The 19407-nt window shown below is 41.6% G+C and overlaps 1 protein-coding gene across 4 annotated transcripts in view; it reads left to right on the top strand.

The window, feature by feature from the left end:
- LOC129701642 (uncharacterized) overlaps positions 1 to 12772 on the top strand; it is a 45424-nt gene extending 32652 nt beyond the window's left edge. For 2 of the 4 annotated variants that reach the window (XM_055642980.1, XM_055642971.1), the window contains exons 11-13: positions 904 to 1033; positions 10176 to 10226; positions 11615 to 12772. In XM_055642980.1, the coding sequence (XP_055498955.1) occupies positions 904 to 1033; positions 10176 to 10216 (171 nt within the window). In that variant the 3' untranslated portion in view covers positions 10217 to 10226; positions 11615 to 12772. The remainder of the gene's footprint in view (positions 1 to 903; positions 1034 to 10175; positions 10227 to 11614) is intronic. The other 2 variants (XM_055642984.1, XM_055642991.1) reach the window with 2 other exon arrangements.
- Positions 12773 to 19407: the final 6635 nt, after the last annotated feature.

Below are 19407 nucleotides of genomic sequence, written 5' to 3'. Positions count from 1 at the left end.
TCGACCCGAAACATCACCCTTCTCTCCAGAGATGCTGCCTGACCCGCTGAGTTACTCCAGCATTTTGTGTCTACCTTATCTATTAGATTATGCTTTTAGTTCTAGATTCATATCCAAAGAAAGCATTGTATGAATATTTTATCTAGTCAATCTCTTTCAGATATTCTACATTTTTCCAGTTACTGTAGGCTCTTTGCACTCGGCCATTACTCGTACAACAACTTCTTTGGCCCTGGAATCAAATACATTTATCTGCACCACCTTCAATGCACACAGATCACAAAAGGTAAACACATCAAGCCCCTATATAATTGCAGTGAGATTAGATTATATTGGACTTCAAGCACTTGCCATAAAACTCATAATCCCATTCGGTATCATCATTGCTTGATAAGCTTGCTTGCTAACATTCTGATTAGTATAATGCCTGGATTTCTCTGAAAACACTCACTATGTTAATTCCTAATGTTAACATGTAACTCATAATTTTAACACATATTTTATTTTTCCACTTGCCTCACTGGTAGCTAGAAGTGTTTGGAGAAGGGTGTACTCCTCCATCTGAAATTATCTTGAGCACGCAGTTGACCTATTTCTGTATTCCTTTGCTGACTCTTGAATATTACGACATTTAAATTATCAACAAGCTTGGTCATACTTTGCCCTTTCATCTCAGTTTTAACATTCAGATCAGTTTAATGCAGGTTGTAGAAAGCTGTGTCCCAATCACTCATTATTATGATATTTTACCTGCTAATCTGAAAATGATCCCTTTATTTCCCTTTAATAATGTTGAATTATTGTATAACTAACTTAGTTCTTAATTACCTGGCCCTAATGTGATGTGTTATTTAGCATGATTAATCAGACTGATTTAAAAATTACAAATGTCTTCTATCTTAGAATCAGAAACTAAAACTGGAAACTGACCTTGCAAACTTAAAAGCCTGTGGAGCATCATTGGATGCGCAATTAGAAAGTTTAAAAATGGTTCCATTACTCTTTCAGTTCCACATCCAAATAATGGATAACGGTGAGTTATAAATTACGCTGATCATCATTTCTATCATTACATCTCTTTCTAATAGTATAATCAAAGTAATTCCTGATTTATAGTTTGGTTTAGAGATACAGTGTGGAAACAGGCTCTTCAGCCCACCGAGTGCATGCCAACCATTGATCACAGGTTCACACTAGTTTTATGTTTTCTCACTTCCTCCTCGACTCCCTACACATGAGGAAAGGAATAATTTTTACAGAGGCCAATTAACTTTGTTTTGGCTGTTTGGGAGCATTTATTTAGTGCCCTGCAATGTTTAGCTTTGGACACAAAATGCTGGAGTAGCTCAACGGGTCAGACAGCATCTCTGGAGAAAATGTTCGAGAAAGAACAGCAGATGCTGAGTTTCTCCAGCATTTTTGTCTACCACTGAAGAAAATGGGTAGGTGACATTTCAGGTCGGGACCCTTCTTCAGACTGATTGTAGTGGGGGTGGGGTACAGGAAACAAGAAAACACCACAACAAATCAGGACAAACCTACTGACTCCTATAGTTATCAATTATATACACTTCTTCCTACCCTGCCTGTTGTAAAGATGCTATCCCCTAATCTCAATTCCTTCGTCCCCGCCACATCTGCACCCAAGATGAGACTTTTCATACCATGTCCTCATTATTCTGTGAACGCGGTTTTCCCCCTTCTGTCATGGATGGGTCCCTCACACGTGTCTCCTCTCTGTCTCGTAGTTCTGCACTCGCTCCCCCTGCCCCCAGATACAACAAGGACAGAGTCTCCTGGTTCTCACCCTACCAGTCTCCACATCCAGCACATCGTCCTCCAACATTTATGTCACCTCCAACATGATCCCACCACTAATCACATTTTCCTATCTCCATACTTTTTCCACCTTCTACAGATCGACCGCTCCCTCAGCAACTTATTGGTTCTATCATCCCAAACCGCTCCATCTCCAGGTACTTTCCTCTGCAACCGCAGGAGCTGAAACACCTGTCCTTAGACCTCCTCCCTCAACCCGATCCAGGGACACATAATTTTAGGTAACCTCTACAAACATTCACTCCCCCCCCCCCCCCCTTCCTCCACGAAAAGACAGTTAACCAGTTCCACTCTTGGGATCACACCATTCCTAGCAAACAATTGACCGATCAGGGAACCTCCCTGCTGTGGCCAGCCCTGATTTGACCTGGTCTTTTTTTTACATCCAGTTCCCATTGCCACTCCCCCACCCACAATCAGTCTGAAGAAGAGTCCCAACCGAAAACATCACCATTTCCCCCAGAGATGCCATTTGACCCTCTGGTATTTTATGCCTATGGTAAAAACCAGCATCTGTAGTTCTTTTGTTATTACAATTTAACTTTTAGCCTTGATTTGTATTAGTTGTACATAGCAGGACTAATCAGCGCTGTTCTATTTTTATGACTTTAACAAGGACAGGGTGTGAGTTGGGATGGTTTGCAGCCTTCAGTTCATTTGTCTCTGAAAACTGCATAGATTGGGTCCTTGCAAAACCAATTATGTAATTCCAGATCTTTGCGTGGCCTCCAAGCAATATCCTGTAGAATAAAAGATAAAACAATATCCAGCATTGAGCAAACTGCACTAAATAAATTATAATTATGAATCCAGTTTATATACCAACAACAAGCAGAGAAAAGGAGACGCCAACCCTTAGGGTCTAGTCCTGTTCAGACATGTTCACAGGGCTGCCAATATTGGGTGTGAGTTGGGAGTGAGAAATTGCGAGAGACCAAGCCCGAGGGAGCGTAGCGACCTGTTCACAGGGCTGCCAACATTGGGAGTAAGAAATTGCGAGAGACCAAGCCCGAGGGAGCGTAGCGACATGTTCACAGGGCTGCCAACATTGGGAGTAAGAAATTGCGAGAGACCAAGCCTGAGGGAGCGTAGCGGACCGGGGGGGAGGTGGGTGGGAGGGGGGGAGGTGTTCCCCCTCCCATTTGTACGGAATGTTTGCATTTTTCAGCTTGAAATTGTGCAATATGGCGCATACTGTAGCGAGTCTTTTAACTTACACTTGAATGCAATATGTATGCTTTAAATTGGATTAGCTATGAATAAGGTTAGACTAATTTACATTCCTAATTACATTCCACAGTATAGCCCAGGCTCTGATCAACACGTGCAGCACATGAATGATCTTAGTGTATTCATGTATGGAAATCAGGTTATAATCAAACATTTGGCCAATGTTGACCAACCTGGGTCTCACTACACACCTGGTACTGCTCCTGGCCCTGACTCTAGTTGCATACCTTCTCTCATTCCTGTCCCTGTGTCCAGCCTTACACCTGGCTCCCTATTCTACTCTGTTCATAGCTGCTTACCTGCTTAGGTTCCCAGTGCTGTACACTCCCCTGGTCCCAGCTTTGACTGCACACCTAGTACTATTCCAGACCTTGACTCTGGATGCACTTTTGGCCTTGCTCCTAGCCCCTTTGCACTGACAATATATGTGGCCCACACATAAAGCCCCATATCTGACCGCCTGGACTTAACCTCAAGTCCACAGGTGCTTATCTAATGCATTAATCCTTTATGGGGCACTTCACAGACCAAATTATCTATAACACAATCTGCTACATTCATTGGCTTCCTTGTTATCTAACATGCTAGTTACTTTGTCAAATAAGTCATCAATTGGTTGAACACAATTTCTCATCCATAAAATTTTACTTACTCAGCTGTATAAGTATTCTGTTACCATTTCTTTCATTTTCGTAACAAACTGTCCTGAAGTCATTTTCACCCCCAATATTGTCAGTATTTTGCTGTCTTCCTCTCAGCTGGAACTTTTCCGAAATGCAAAGTCCAATAATTATATATTTAAGCAATATTATTCTATTAAATGTGATCTTGAGAGTACATAATATTTTCTGTGGTATTCATAACACAACAATGATAAAAAAGATCTCTGTTTTGATTGCACCTACCAACATGCATACATTATTACATTACAGTTAATATGTACCAAGAGCAAATTTTTGTTCGAATGCTCCCCATTCCCAATTACTTTTACATTGAAGTGATTGAAATCCAAGTGACGTTTAAATGGCATCATAAAAGTAAAACCTCCGGAATGGATGATATTCATTACGTGGTTGGTTGGGGTCAGTATCAGCACAATTACTATATTAAACTTTGAATCTTCAGATGTCCTGGTTCAAGCTTTCTTTCTTTCTTTATCTTTATTTCGAACGATTAAAAATAAAGAATAAAAGAAAAGATGAAAATGAATAAATAAAAGGACAATTATATATATACATACATATATACATAAATACATACATATACATGTACATATATACATACATACATATACACACATACACATACACATATACATAACATATATGTACATACATAAATTAAAAAATCAAAAGCCAATTTCAACATAATACACATTAGACTCGTTCGAAAAAGGATAGGAAGAAGCCTATGCTTGTCGAGTCCTACCCCCATTCTTCACCATTAACAAATACAAAATTCAAAAAAATAAAACTAAACAGACAATTCAAATAAAACTACTCCAATCAAGCTATTAAGAAAAAAAAGAACAAAAAGAACAAGCACCATTAACATCTGTGAGATTTACATTCTCCTTCCTCATTACTGTACTTTTCAAAGATATATCTTTTGTACATTTTTTTAAATTGCATTATATTCATACTTTGTTTAATCGTTTCGTCAAGTCCATTCCACAAAACCACCCCACAAATGGAAATACACATACTTTTTAAAATGGTCCGAGCATAATGCTGTTTCAAGTTTAGTTTCCCTCTAAAGTTATAACCCCCCTCTCTGTCTTTGAACAGTTGTTGTATGTTTACGGGTAGCAGTTTATTTTTTGCTTTATAAATTATTTGTGCAATCTTAAATTCTACCAGATCCTTAATCTTTAAGGTGTGTAATTTTAAATAGAGTATATTTGGTCTAGTATATCTATAAAACTCTGGGGCTATCCGTCCGCCTGCCGTCCGGATCCCTTTCTGCCTTTTGATTCGTGCCTGATACCCGCAGATGTCCAATCGGAATGGCCGTTGCTCGCAGATGTCCAATCGGAATGGATCCATTTGCATGTACGGCTGCCGGCTGCATTTCTTCCTTTGATTCATTGCCACGCCCAATCCAGACACTCAATCTCCGAGATCTTTTCCATTTCGGTAGAGATTTCGCTTTTCTCATGACAGAGCGTGAGAAATTTGTGATCAGCGTGAGAATTTGTTCAAATGAGTGATTCTCACGCTCAAAGCGTAAGAGTTGGCAGTCCTGTGTTCAGCAACTCCTGCTACTTAGCGGATTTGTTTAGAAACTGGCTTTTACTGGCTATTTGTTTAGAAAATGGACCCTGTTGGCAGAAAATGGATTCCTTCCTTTACCGTTTACACTAATAATAATAGCAATTAGAGGAAAGATCCCAACCCAAAACAACGTCTCTGTCATGTTTTCCAGAGATACTGCCTGATCTGCTGAGTTACTCCAGCACTTTGTGTCTTTGTAGCACTAATAATGTAATTTGTTTATTTTTCTCCTCTGTCAATATTGGAGATTATTCCTTCAAAGTGTTGCATCTCCAAGTCTCCTGCATGTGCTCAGTGACTGGGTACCTAAATCTCTTGACAACTGTGATGAGATTGTGAGATCATTTTTTGTTAGTTTGCAGTCGGTGGGTACACCGTACAACAGATGCAGTGATCATGTCATTCATGCACTACGTCTATTCTTGCCTTCTTACCTTTGTTCCATTCTGCAGAACATACAAAGATATTGTGCATTTATTATGCAAGAAAGATTGTCTTTGTAGCTCTAGGCCCATCGTTGTTGGAGTGTCAGCACAATTGTGTGATTGTACCTTTGTTGCTTTGATTTGTAGTTCACAAATCTAACCTTATTAATGAATCCCTTTGTCCTGTCGGCATACCTGTAATCTCTATATTTTGTGTATGTGGGATTCTGGATTTTTACAGTCAGCGTGTAAACTTATGACGTAGAACGATGACTCTTGGAGCTGTTCAGGCTCAAACCTCCTTGCAGAACTGCAGAAGCATTGAAGCAGGCAATACAGGATTATGTACTGTGAATATCTGCATTTAGAAAATATGAGGCTTACTATGTAACCATTTTAGAGCATCTATCCCTAAGCATCAATAATGTATTGCATTAAACAGCACGTTGGTCAAGTCTTTTGCTTTATAAATTAGTGCTTTGTTCTATGCATCCTGTCATGCAGGTTACTAAAGGGCAAACCTGCCAGTGTGCATTTGGCTACTGGTGATTGGTTGTCCAACACAAAAGGAGTATCATTCTGGTACCTTGGTACCATCTTCTTCTGGTGGCGCTGCGAGTCTGCTGCCTCACCTGCAGTGCGTTCGTTGTTTCGACTTTTTTTGTTTTTATTAGCATGTCCAAAAGTATGTTTTAGTGTTTCTCTGTATGTCTCGTGTGAGGGGGGTGGTGAGGGAAACCGTTTTCAGTCACCTACCTCGATGGAGATGCGACTTTTTTGCTTGTCACTTCTTCGCCCTCCCCCCCTCCTCGCGGCCATACAACTGGTTTGGTGCAGCCTTTCCCAGTGCCGGGCCCAGAGCTTCAGCGGCGGCGCAGTGGGGACTTTTAACATCGCGGGGCCCCCTCGCCGGGGGTCGCTGCAGACGCGCTCCGACTGCTGGCCTGCGACCTACAACATCTTGGAACCTCGGTCTGTGGAGCTTCTGGCGGCAGGCGTGGAGATAACCTTTCATCGCGGAGTGGGCGATCCCTTGCCGGGGGTCGCTAGAGAAGAGCTCCGACCACTGGCCTGTGGCCTACAACATCTGAAAGCCACGGTCTCCGGTAAGGAGGTGGCCGATTTGGGAGCTCCGGGTGTGCTTGACCTGTCCCGACGTCGGCGTTCCGACCATCCAGACCAGAGGGCTTGAACATCAAGCCATCCGTAGTGGTGACTACGGAGGGTCAGAGCCCCGACCACGGTTGAACAAGGGAGGAGGAGGAGGAGGAGGAGAACTGTCTGAACTGTATTGCCTTCCACCACAGTGAAGAATGCTGTGGTGGATGTCTGTTGAATTATGTTGTGTATTATGTCCTTTTTTAATTGTAACGTTGCATGGTAAATTACATTTCACTGCACCATGTGACAAATACATTTGAACTTGATCTTGAGCCAGAGGTGTTTGAAAAATCATCTAAAATTAGTTTAGTTTAGTTTATTGTCACAGGTACTGAGGTACAATGAAAAGCTTTTTGTTGCGTGTTAATAAGTCAGCAGAAAGATGGTACAGTGAAAAGCTTTTTGCTGCGTGCAAACCACTCATATATTCTTGATTGCAATTGAGCCGTGCACAGTGTACAGATATATGATAAAGTGAATAACATTTAGTTCAAGATAAAGTCTGATTAAAGATAATCCTAGCGTCTCCAATGAGGTAGATTGTTGCTCAGGACTGCCCTCTAGTTGTTGGTAGGATGGTTCACAAACTGTCTCTGAACCTGGAGGAATGTGTTTTCACACTGCCTGATGGAAGAGGGAGTGACCGGGGTGAGACTTGTCATTGATCATGCTGGAGGCCTTGCTGACACAGTGTGAAGTGTAGATGGAGTCACTGGAAGGGACGTTGGTTTGTGTGATGGCCTGGGCTGCATCCACAATTCTCTGCAATATTCTGAGGTCTTGGATGGAGCTGTTCCCAAACTGTGATGCATCCCGATAAAATTCTTTCTCTGGCGCATCTGTAGAAGTTGTTGGGGACATGCTGAACTTCCTAAGCCTTCTAAGGAAGTACAGGTGCACAACCTTTTATCCGGTGTTCCAGAAACCGAAAAGCTCCGAAAACCGGCCATTTTTTCCAGATGTCGTCTGCGCACCAAAGCTCGCGTTTGGCGCCAAACTTGACCCAAAACGACCCACGGTCAACCCAGGTCTGTACTACTGTAGCGGCTGCCTCCTCCCTGGAGACCGGGAGACGCTTAAACATCTGTAAATCATTGCTTAAATGTTAGTCAGTTAGTTTGGAGGGCTTTTATGTGAAGGGGGGTGAAGGGGTAAACTTTAATTCTTAGTCCCCTACCTGGTCGGAGAGGCGGGGAGCGGTCAATGCCTTACCGGGTCGCCGTGCAGTAAGCTCCGCAGCGCTGTGGCCGTTGGGGCTGCGGGCGGCGCCAGTTGTAGCTCCGACCCCGGCAACTCTACCCCTGGCTGCGAGGCGCTCCAAATCCAGCGCGGCCCGCGGCCGGACGCCCCAGCTCCGCAAATGTCGGGAGTCGGCAGCGTCGCAGCGCTGGGAAACCAGCGGGGAGCGGGCAATGCCTTACCGGGTCGCCGTGCGGCAAGCTCCGGAGCGCTGTGGCCGCCGACACACAACATCGCGGAGCGTCGCTGGATTTGGAGCCGCGGAGTTGGGGGCTCCGTCCGGCCGCGGGCGGCGCCGGTTGGAGCTCCAACCCCGGCAACTCTACCCCTGGCTGCGCGGCTCCAAATCCAGCGACGCTCCGCGATGTTGTGTGTCGGCGGCCACAGCGCTCCGGAGCTTGCCGCACGGCGACCCGGTAAGGCATTGCCCGCTCCCCGCTGGTTTCCCAGCGCTGCGACGCTGCCGACTCCCGACATTCCCGGAGCTGGGACGTCCGGCCGCGGGCCGCGCTGGATTTGGAGCGCCTCGCAGCCAGGGGTAGAGTTGCCAGGGTCGGAGCTCCAACCGGCGCCGCCCGCGGCCGGACGGAGCCCCCAGCTCCGCGAGGTTGGGAGTCGCCGACCAGGTAGGGGACTAAGAATTAAAGTTTCCCCCTTCACCCCGACTCCACCACCACCACATAAAATCCCTCCAAACTAACTGACTAACATTTATGCAATGAGTCTCCCGGTCACCCGGGTGGAGGCAGCTGCTCCAGACTTTTCAAGCCGCCCGCGCTACCTACCTAATCTACGCTAAAAATCTTCCATTCTGAAATCCGAAAATGTCCGAAATCCGACAAGTGTCTGGTCCCAAGGCTTTCGGATAAAAGGTTGTGCACCTGTAGAGGCATGGTGTGCTTTCTTATTCTCTCAATTGGCAGAAAAAGTGCAAAGCTGAGTCCAAGGTTTTTTTTTTGTGTCTTATTAATAAATAGATAAAACGTTGGTCCATTTGAAAGAGTAATTACAACATTATGATGAGTTTGCTGCATTACATGGGCTGGTTATAATAATAATAATAATAATAAACTTTATTTCAGACTCAAGGTCCAGACAAGGGGCAACATTACATTAAATAAAATTTAAAAAATGCATTGCATATTAAAAAATATCATCAAGTACATATAAAATCTTAGTATATCACATAAAAGCATCATAAATTATATATTAAAAGAAAAACACAATACATGGGTTATGGGTCTCTGGGAAGTTGTATGCCAATCTTGCAGTCTACATGCATTGAATTGGTGCAATTAAGTATATTATCGTAGCATAAACATAACTCCCTCCCTTATCAGTTAACATTGATTAACTTGAAATTACCAAAACATTTTTGAAGATCTTGTGCAGTTAGCCCACTTTCTCTTTAATTCATTTTCCTTCCAGTTTTCTCCCATCTTTTTTTACTTGAAGGGACTTGTTCAACTGTGATTCCATTAATGATGGAAGGGTGAAGTCACACCTATTTCTTCAATATGAACTACATTAGTTCCTGCTCACTAACTTCCTCGTATCACTGCAGTACTCCAATTCTACCCGTTTGCACATCCATGATTTCCATTGCACTGCTATTGTTGGTTGTTTCCGTCGTCGTCAGGTGTCATGCTTTGTAATACCCTCCCTGAAATGCCTGTACTCCCTACTTCTCCACTAGGCCGTCAACTCACCAAGCCTACTCATTTTGTTAGCGTTAAATTATATTTGGTAATGTGCCTATGAGGGGACTGAAGCTGTGTACTAATTTAACCAGTAATGGTCTAAACATCTGTTTCCTACTGGTTATCCCAAAGTTTTAATGTCATTAAAGGACAATTTTACTCCACAGATTATGTCATTTTGCTTGAATTTTGAGAGAGTGGTAATAAAACAAAACATCACTGGTACACGTGACCTTCCAGCATTCATTTGTTTTGACCAATCATTAAGTAAGGATTAATTTGAAATAATATTTTACTTTATTACTCAGGAAATTGCATTGTGCAGAAACATTATCATTGGATACATTAAAGAAATAAAGGTGAATATTTGAACACATTTTAATACAATTGGTAATTCAGTGTCACATTGGTTTAGCTTGTAGGTAAATGGCAGACCTATACTTAGCACCATTTTAGAATGCTTTTCAAAATTTGGTTTTGAAATTTGTCATTTTATTATTGCTGCAGATTAGATCGATGCCAAGCCGTCCTGAACAAAAGAGTAGCATAAGAGGGGTAAAAGGTGCAGTTTTTCACCAGTAAAACTTGGTAATTTTAATCATCGAGTAAACCTGAGAAATAGTTGGCTTTCACAAAAGTGCAATGCAGATTAGAGGCATATATTGGAATACTGCAGGATAATAACAAGAACTTTGATGTGAATCGTGTTCTGTTTGAATTGGCTTTTCAGCTTTTCAACTGAGACTCATCATTATCACTCATCCCCTCTATCATGAATCATCACTCTATCATCAGTCTGAAAAAGGGTCTCGACCCGAAACGTCACCTATTCCTTTGCTCCATAGATGCTGCCTCACCCGCTGAGTTTCTCCAGCACTTTTGGCTACACTCTATCATGAAGATCTCGGATTCAAACGTTGCTTCATATTGAATTAGTTGATCTTAGTTGCAAATTGCTTAATTTGCCTCATTTAAGGAGGGGTAAATTAGCTTGGGTTCCTTCTACAGCTCCCTAGTATTATTCATTGAGTGAGAAAGGATCATGTTTAACTGATATTTTCCCACCACGACACCATCCATAATTAAATCGGAAGATCGGAGTGGAGGCTGGCTGGACAATGGTGCCTTCCTCACCTTGGTGCCACTGTGTTGTGTTGTGTCGTGGACTTTCTGTGTTTGTGCTTTTTTTAAAATTCTATTTTATTTTTTTAATATGTTTTAGTATTTATTATTTATATATTTTTATGATACTGACTGTAAAGGGAAATTAATTTCGTTGTCTCTAATTGAGACAATGACAATAAATTTGAATACAATGCAATACAATAAAACTGAAAATGCTGAAAACACTCAGCAAGTCGAACAGTGCCTGGGAAGAAATGAAATAGAATTAGTATTTAGAGTCACTGATCTGAAATATCAAAGCTATTTCTCCAGAGGAGATCCCCGCCTTGTCAAGTTTTTCATGTTTTTTCTATTTTTACTTTAGATTTCCAGCATCTGCAGTTTTGTTTTTGCTTTTCTGTTGTTATTAATGCCAAGCCAAGCATGTTACGTGCTTGCACATGAAACATTAATGCTTGCACATGAAAAATAGCCATGCAAGTACAAAACCATGAGTGCTGTAAGATGCTCTGCTGCATTAATCAAAAGCAGAAAAATTAAACAGCTAAACACATTTTGCAATTATGCACAACTTGACCAAGTAAAATAATTTGGTTGCAAATGTTTTTGCTTGATTTTACAGGAGCGCTTCCATTTGCAAAAATCCTTTGTTAGAATATGAAGAATAGAGAAAGAGAATGATGAAGAATAAGAATGGTTTGAAGCTGCAACTCAGGTCAGATGTGAACATTGAATTTTGCTGGATTTCTATCTGTTAGCCGAGATTTTATCTGTTGAATTTGATTTTTATGGATCAGAACCATTGATTTTTATTGTAATGCATTGCTTTTTTTTCAGTGTTAAGTATGTTTTTATTGTGCTCTGTATCTGGTTATAAACGCATGCTGAAGAAAATATGTTTACAGTGTGATCCAGGTTATATTTGATTTTTGCACATTACTGATGGAGTTACTGAACAGAACATTTTTTGCCATTATTATTGTGCTTTAATATGTGATGGTTTATTGGATAGTTCAAATACAGTAGCAAAATATATTTGGTGTGGTTATGTAATACCTTAGCTTAGTTCAAATTAATGGGTTTTTTTCTCCTTCCCCCATTTTGTTTCCTTTTGGAACACAAGTTTTGTGGTTAAAATTATTGTATTCTGCATGTACCAATTGTCACATCAATTTTTACATGTAAAGATGTAAATAACTAAGAGAAAATGGTCTCCAATGTGTTTTCCATAAATTTTTGCCTGCAATTTTAATGAAATTATGTACTTTTATGGATAACTACATTACTGTGTTTTTATTTTTTGAAGTAGCATGTGTGATTTTCAGAGTTGTTTGTGTTATTTGTTTCTAGCATTCAACACATCACTACGTTATGTACAAAATGTACATGTGTATCATACTAGCTTTTTTAAAGGACAAATCTGATAGTGGTTTTTAAAATGTATATTTAGCTGAATAATATTACTTGCAATTGCTGCCAATCCACTGATGCAAGATTTCCGGTAAAGGCTTTTGTCTTAACATCCATCTGGTAGCAAAACTTCTTAATTGCACTGTCATATATGAATCATATTGTAGAATGTGTATTTTTTAAATGACACTATAGAAATCTATGAACTCCTGTTTTATAGATATAAGATTTTTTTTTTTGGTGTTCTAAGTGTTTACTAAATCATTGAGAACAGTGTTTTCTATATAGTATTGCTACAATTGGACAAACAAAGTACTGTATATTTATTTTTTGTGAAACTGTCAAATACAATAAATAATTTTAAAAATCACACTTTTATTTACAATTTATTTGGAGGGGAAATTTGTAAAATTTGTTTGTATATTGCCTTCTATATTCTAATGATGTATAGATTTCCAATGCTTGTTGCTAGATCATTTAATAATAATGAGTGCCAATACTAACTGGCACAAAAGGAAGAGTATTTGTCAAAACTGGGAATGAATGGCAGAATGAGTCAAGGGTGAACAGTCCTTAATTCATTTCCATATTAAATTTATTTTACTGCAAAGATTTGCTCATTAGAGTTGAATGATCTCCTGCAGAGTAGGACAGTTTTCCATTTTGATTATCTAATACAGTGCAGAAAGTTCTTCATATCTATAATTTGTACTAGCAAACCTTGCAATTGGTTAGTTGACAACAGTCAACACAAATTTTGTGATTTTTGGTAATTGGAATTGTTTTATAAAACAAACCCATAGATTTGATAGAAGGATATACAGGCACTCCCCGACTTGGGTAAAAGGTTACGTTCCGTGAACCCTTGCCTAAGTCAGATTTTACGTGTTAGAATCGCCATCCCCTGCCTGAAATAACGTACTGAGTCTGAAGAAGGGCCAATATATTGCCTGCCCATGTTCTCCAGAGACGCTGCTTGACCTGCAGAGTTATTCTAACACTTTGTATCAGTCACTGATAGTATAAATTGTCTCAGTGGCATCTAGCTGCATCCGGGGCACTTTCTGCAGCGTGCGGTCTTCTGGGTAAGCCAGAGGTGGGGAACCTGAGGCCTTCTAGGCCATTGAGTGCGGCCTTTTGAATGAATTCAAATTTTATAGAATAAATCCTTTTATTTTTATTACCATGTTTTTTGTTTTTTATTATTTTTATTTTAATCTTAAATTGAACGTATTTAAAATACCAAAGATTTAAAGAAGATTCAACAAAATAATCCTCTCTGACTAGTGAGTGTATCTACAGACGGTGCACCTTCCATGACCAGAAAACGTGAAGGGTTTATTGTACAGATAAAAAGGTATCAGATCTAGATGCTCTCATTTATTTTCATTGTATCTTACATCAGCAAAATCTCTGTGCTAAATCTACTACAGGTGCACAACCTTTTATCCGAAGTTCCAAATAACGAAAAGCTCCGAATAGTGGACATTTTTTCGGTCCTTGAAGAAAGGTCCTTGAAGACGTTCACCGAGGGCGGTCCGCAGAGGTGACAGCGGAACCTCCGGTCGGTCCTCGAAGAAAGGGGAACTAAATCCCCATTCATAAAAGAGAGTATATTGAGGGTATATTGCGCGGGAGGGTTAATAATTAACAATCTGCTGCTGCCTGCCCGCTGAGTTAAAAAGTTCCCACGGTAGACTCACGATACACAGTGTATCGTGAGTCTTGCGTGGGAACTTTTTAAACTCAGCGGGCAGGCAGCAGCAGATTGTCGCTCCCTTCAGTTTCACCCCACCTACACCCCTCTGCTTCCCGGCCATGTGTGTGACCCCTTCCCTCCCCTCTCCAGCTCCCCGCCCATTGCACCGGCACGGGGGCTTTGCACGGTCTTCACGTCGGCGATGCCAGCAGGTCAGTGCCAGTCACCGGAGACGTCAGGACCAACAGGAAACTGACTCCCAGGCCCACTGCAAGCACGGAGGTCTGAGAGACCCACAGCCAGCAGCAGCCCAGCCCCGTTCCAACTCCAGAGGAACACGCTCCCCGTAGGGACAGAAGCTGATGGTGTGCAAGGTACGTCTTGGTCTTGGGGTTGCGGATGAGGCGGCGCAGCTCGGGCTGTGACGTCTCCAGCCACCCCCCTGTACAGGAGCTGAGACTGGGAACTGTGGGGTTGTTTGCAGTTGCAGAGGGAGGGGGCAAGGGCGGTACAGTTCCCAGTCTCAGCTCCAGTCCAGGGGGGTGGCCGGAGACGTCAGGACCAACGGGACACCGACTGCAAGCACGGAGATCCCAAAGACTCACAGCCAGCAGCAACTCTAGCCCAGCCCCGCTCCAACTCCAGAGGAACCCGGGTTGCGGATGAGGGGGCGCAGCTCGGGCTGTGGGCGAACTGCCACTTGTCGCTGTAGCGGCGCATCGGGGAGCGGGTTCCTGTTGGTCCTGATGTCTCTGGCCACCCCCTCTGGACAGGAGCTGAGAGACGTCTGGACCACCAGAAGCCGCTCCCTGATGGGCCGCTACGGCGACGTGGCAGTTCGCCCACAGCCCGAGCTGCGCCCCCTCATCGGGACACCGACCCCCAGGCCTACTGCAAGCACGGAGATCCCAGATCAGCAACTCCAGCCCAGCCCCGCTCCAACTCCAGAGGAACACGCAGAAGCTGATGGTGTGCAAGGTACGTCTTGTTCTTGGGGTGGCGCAGCTCGGGCAGTGGGCGAACTGCCACTTGTCACCGTAGCGGCCCAACGGGGAGCGAATTCCTCTGGAGTTGGAGGGACAGGGAGACACAGCAGCTTTTGAGAATGGTGGGCAATCACTTCCAAAGTTCTGCCCACACAGTCAGTACACCTCTCCTACACTTGTCTCCCGCACTAAGATCATCTCGCTGAGAATGATCCCAGCCGAACCCTCCCTATTCTCTCCTATTCTGCAAGAAAAAACTACATTGAAGACTCAAACTCAGATCGAGTAACTGCCAGGATCAAGGCGCAAACTCGCGATCTTGCGGATATGAGCCGAGCACTCTACCACTGAGCCAGCCGTTAAAACCTACGCTAAAAATCTTCCATTCCGAAAGCCGAAAAATTCTGAATTACGAAAAGTATCTGGTCCCAAGGCTTTCGGATAAAAGGTTGTGCACCTGTATTTTAAGTGACACTTTGCAGCAAGTTATAAGTATTGTTAACTGTATTCGTGCAAATGCAACACGGCATCGTCAGTTTTGTAATATGCTGAAGTTGGACGAAGAAGCATTCAGTGTGGATTTGCCGCATCATTGTAAAGTGCGTTGGCTATAGCAGGGACTGGTGTAAGCAAAATTTTTATCTTTGCGAGAACAGATAGTTAAATTTCATGCAGAACAGAATCAGCAGTGTGAATTATTGAAAGAAGATTTCTATAGAAATACTGTATTTATGTGCGATATCATGTCAAAACAAAACGACAAATATTTATTTGCAAGGTAAAAATAAGTATATATGATGTGGCAAAAAATCGAAGCATTTCGAAAAAAGCTATCTTTTTTCAAAACTTCTTCTTCAAAATGAAATTTCGGATGAACATTTTCCCCAGTTAGCGAATGTCATTGATGAGCAGGAGGATTCATGCAAATCATTTGAAGAATAGGCAGTTGTTATAGACTTATTAATTAAAGAATACAATGAAAGGTTCACTGACTTTGAGAATCATGACATCACACTCAAATTAGCATTTCAACCTCACCTAGTTGATGTCTCCAAGGCTCCTAAAGAACTACAGATGGAATTGATTGAGCTCTCAGAAGATGACATTTTAAAGTCCTTATTTGATGCTAAGAAAGATCTAGATAAAATGCAATAGAATATCCACGTCTTCGGCAACATGCACGAAAAATGCTTTCTTGCTTTTCAACCACTTATTGCTGCAAATCTACATTCTCCTACCTAACTCAAATCAAGACGCCTTTAAGGTCACAAATGACGGATGCCCATCTAGAAGTCCAGCTGAATGCGTACATCCATGTTGCAACCAAATATTCAAATGCTTTCCTACAAAAAGCACACAACAAAGTCATTAAAAGATTAGTTAATTTTAGAATTAACACATTTTTTTCATTTTCTTAAAGTTTGTACATAGTAGATTTTTACAAAATAATGTACATTTTGAAGTATATCTAATTGAAGTTTTGTGGATGCCGCCTTATTAGATTACAGCTAACTTAATGCAGCATTCCAACATGAAAAGGTTCCCCACCCCTGGGGTAAGCACTGCCACCATTGCCGACTTGTTTCCGATGTAAATTTGAGTGATCGTACAGTGTTGTGAAAATTACAAACTGCCTTGATTGCACTAGGGACTGAGTACAGAATTGTTTACGTAAGTGTGAGTTTACGTAAGACGCTTATTGTGTAAGTTGGGGAGTGCCTGTATAATAAATATTGTGTATAATGATTTTCAAGAGTTTGAAGTGTTTCACAGTTGGAACTTGTTTGGATACTTCAGGTATATGATACAAGAGAAAATGTTCCACCACAGGTGGAGAATTACTTTGGAATATAAAACCCATTGTTTCATTTCAGGGTGTAATCTTTGGATGCAAACTTAACCAAATCTGATGTGTATGTGTGTTGCAATCAAGTATAAATCGAATGAGATAGCAATTTGTTGTAATTTTTTAATGAAGGAAAAGTTATGCCTTTAATATTCATTGATGGTAATGAAAAGGCAGTGAAATGTGTCGTCTTCATTTCTGCATGTTTACTTTTCATTTAAAAATTGTAGTGCAGATGAAGCTCTGTAAAATTGACCTTTTTTATGTTGGCATAATTAATGCAGAACTGGTGATGTATGAATTCATTAACATTGGGCTCTGCTTTTACTGTTTCTACATGTGCAAAGTTTCCACTTTAGCAGTGCCAAATCTGGAACATCATTGAGATGCAATTGGCAATTATTTATCTCATTATGTCACACTCTTGATTAATTTTGAATTTTTTCTTAAATACTTTTGGGTCAAACTTGAGTCTCTCAAACATGTCTCAAACTTGAGAGAATGGAACAGTTTCAGTGTCATAATGAATGGTAATATCAAATCTTTATGGATGAGCTCAAATTTTTAGATTTCTAGCAAAGCTTCTGTTGCTTGATTTGCTGCTCAACAATTGCATTAACCTTCACCATTCTTGTAATTACCTGAGTATGTTTCCTGTGCATTGACAGTGCATAATGAAGTGATATTGATGCGGTTAGAATTGGTCATAACATTTCCTGAGAGGCACCAGTTGTTGAAGGTCATGGTGGAGAAAATATTATGATCAATTCCAACTGACGGGTCTGCTGTTTATTAAGTCCCAAAGCCAGTTGCTAATGGTGGTAGTAAGACCAAGGTCCTAACGTTTAGGGATGACCTTATTCAGAATTATAGTTTTGAAGGCTGTAATTAATTAATCGTATCCTGACAGAAATATTCTTATTGTCCAACTGCTTTGGGGCTGAATGTACTGCAAGAGTGACGATGTCTTCCATGGACTAATTTCTCCCGTTTGTGAATTACCGGGGGTTGGATTTGTCTGAAAGACTGGCGCAAATGTGAGCCATTCCCAATAGTCATACAGTCATAGAGTGATACAGTGTGGAAACAGACCCTTCGGCCCAACTTGCCCACACCGGCCAACAATGTCCCAGCTACACTAGTTCCTCCTGCCAGCATTTGGTCCATACATCCACCACCCTTTGTGTGAAAAAGTTACCCCTCAGATTCCTGTTAAATCTGTTCCCCTTAACCTTAAACCTCCTCTGGTCCTTGATTCACCTACACTGAGCAAGAGACTGTGCATCTACCCGATCTATTCCTCTCATTACCTTATACACCTCTATAAGATGACCCCTCATGCTCCTGCGCTCCATGTAATTAAGTCCCACCCTACTCAACCTCTGCCCAAGGCTCAGACCCTCTAGTCCTGGCAACATCCTCGTAATATCTTTCAGAGCACCTCATTATGGTTGGCATTAGAGCTATTGGATGGTAATAATTGAGATGGGTCACTTTGATTTTCTTGAGGTCTGGAAATATGGAGTTGTCTTATATTTTATGTTTAGTTAAATAATATGCAAAGTTATATTGAATGTGCAGATAGCTATTAATGACTATGATATATTTGGGATCACGGAGACATGGCTCCAGGGTGACCAAGGCTGGGAGCTGAACATCCAGGGATATTCAATATTCAGGAGGGATAGACAGAAAGGAAAAGGAGGTGGGGTAGCGTTACTGATTAGAGAGGGGATTAATGCAATGGAAAGGAAGGACATTAGTTTGGAGGATGTGGAATCGGTATGGGTAGAGCTGCGAAACACTAAGGGGCAGAAAACGCTGGTGGGTGTTGTGTACAGGCCACCTAACAGTAGTAGTGAAGTTGGAGATGGTATCAAACAGGAAATTAGAAATGCGTGCGACAAAAGCAAAGCAGTTATAATGGGTGACTTCAATCTACATATAGATTAGGTGAATCAAATTGGCAGGGGTGCTGAGGAAGAGGATTTCTTGGAATGTATGCGGGATAGTTATCTAAATCAACATGTAGAGGAACCAACGAGAGAGCAGGCTATTTTAGACTGGGTATTGAGTAATGAGGAAGGGTTAGTTAGCAATCTTGTTGTACGTGCCCCCTTGGGCAAGAGTGACCATAATATGGTTGAGTTCTTCATTAGGATGGAGAGTGACATTGTTAATTCAGAAACAATGGTTCTGAACTTAAAGAAAGGTAACTTTGAGGGTATGAGATGTGAATTGGCCAAGATTGACTGGCAATTAATTCTAAAAGGGTTGACGGTGGATATGCAATGGAAGACATTTAAAGACTGCATTGATGAACTACAAAAATTGTTCATCCCAGTTTGGCAAAAGAATAAATCAGGGAAGGTAGTACATCCATGGATAACAAGGGAAATCAGGGATAGTATCAAAGCGAAGGATGATGTGTACAAATTAGCCAGACAAAGCAGCATACCGGAGGACTGGGAGAA

This window comes from Leucoraja erinacea, chromosome 1 (genome assembly GCF_028641065.1).
Source record: "Leucoraja erinacea ecotype New England chromosome 1, Leri_hhj_1, whole genome shotgun sequence".
NCBI lineage: Eukaryota > Metazoa > Chordata > Chondrichthyes > Rajiformes > Rajidae > Leucoraja > Leucoraja erinaceus.
This window is presented reverse-complemented; position numbering and strand designations above follow the sequence as displayed.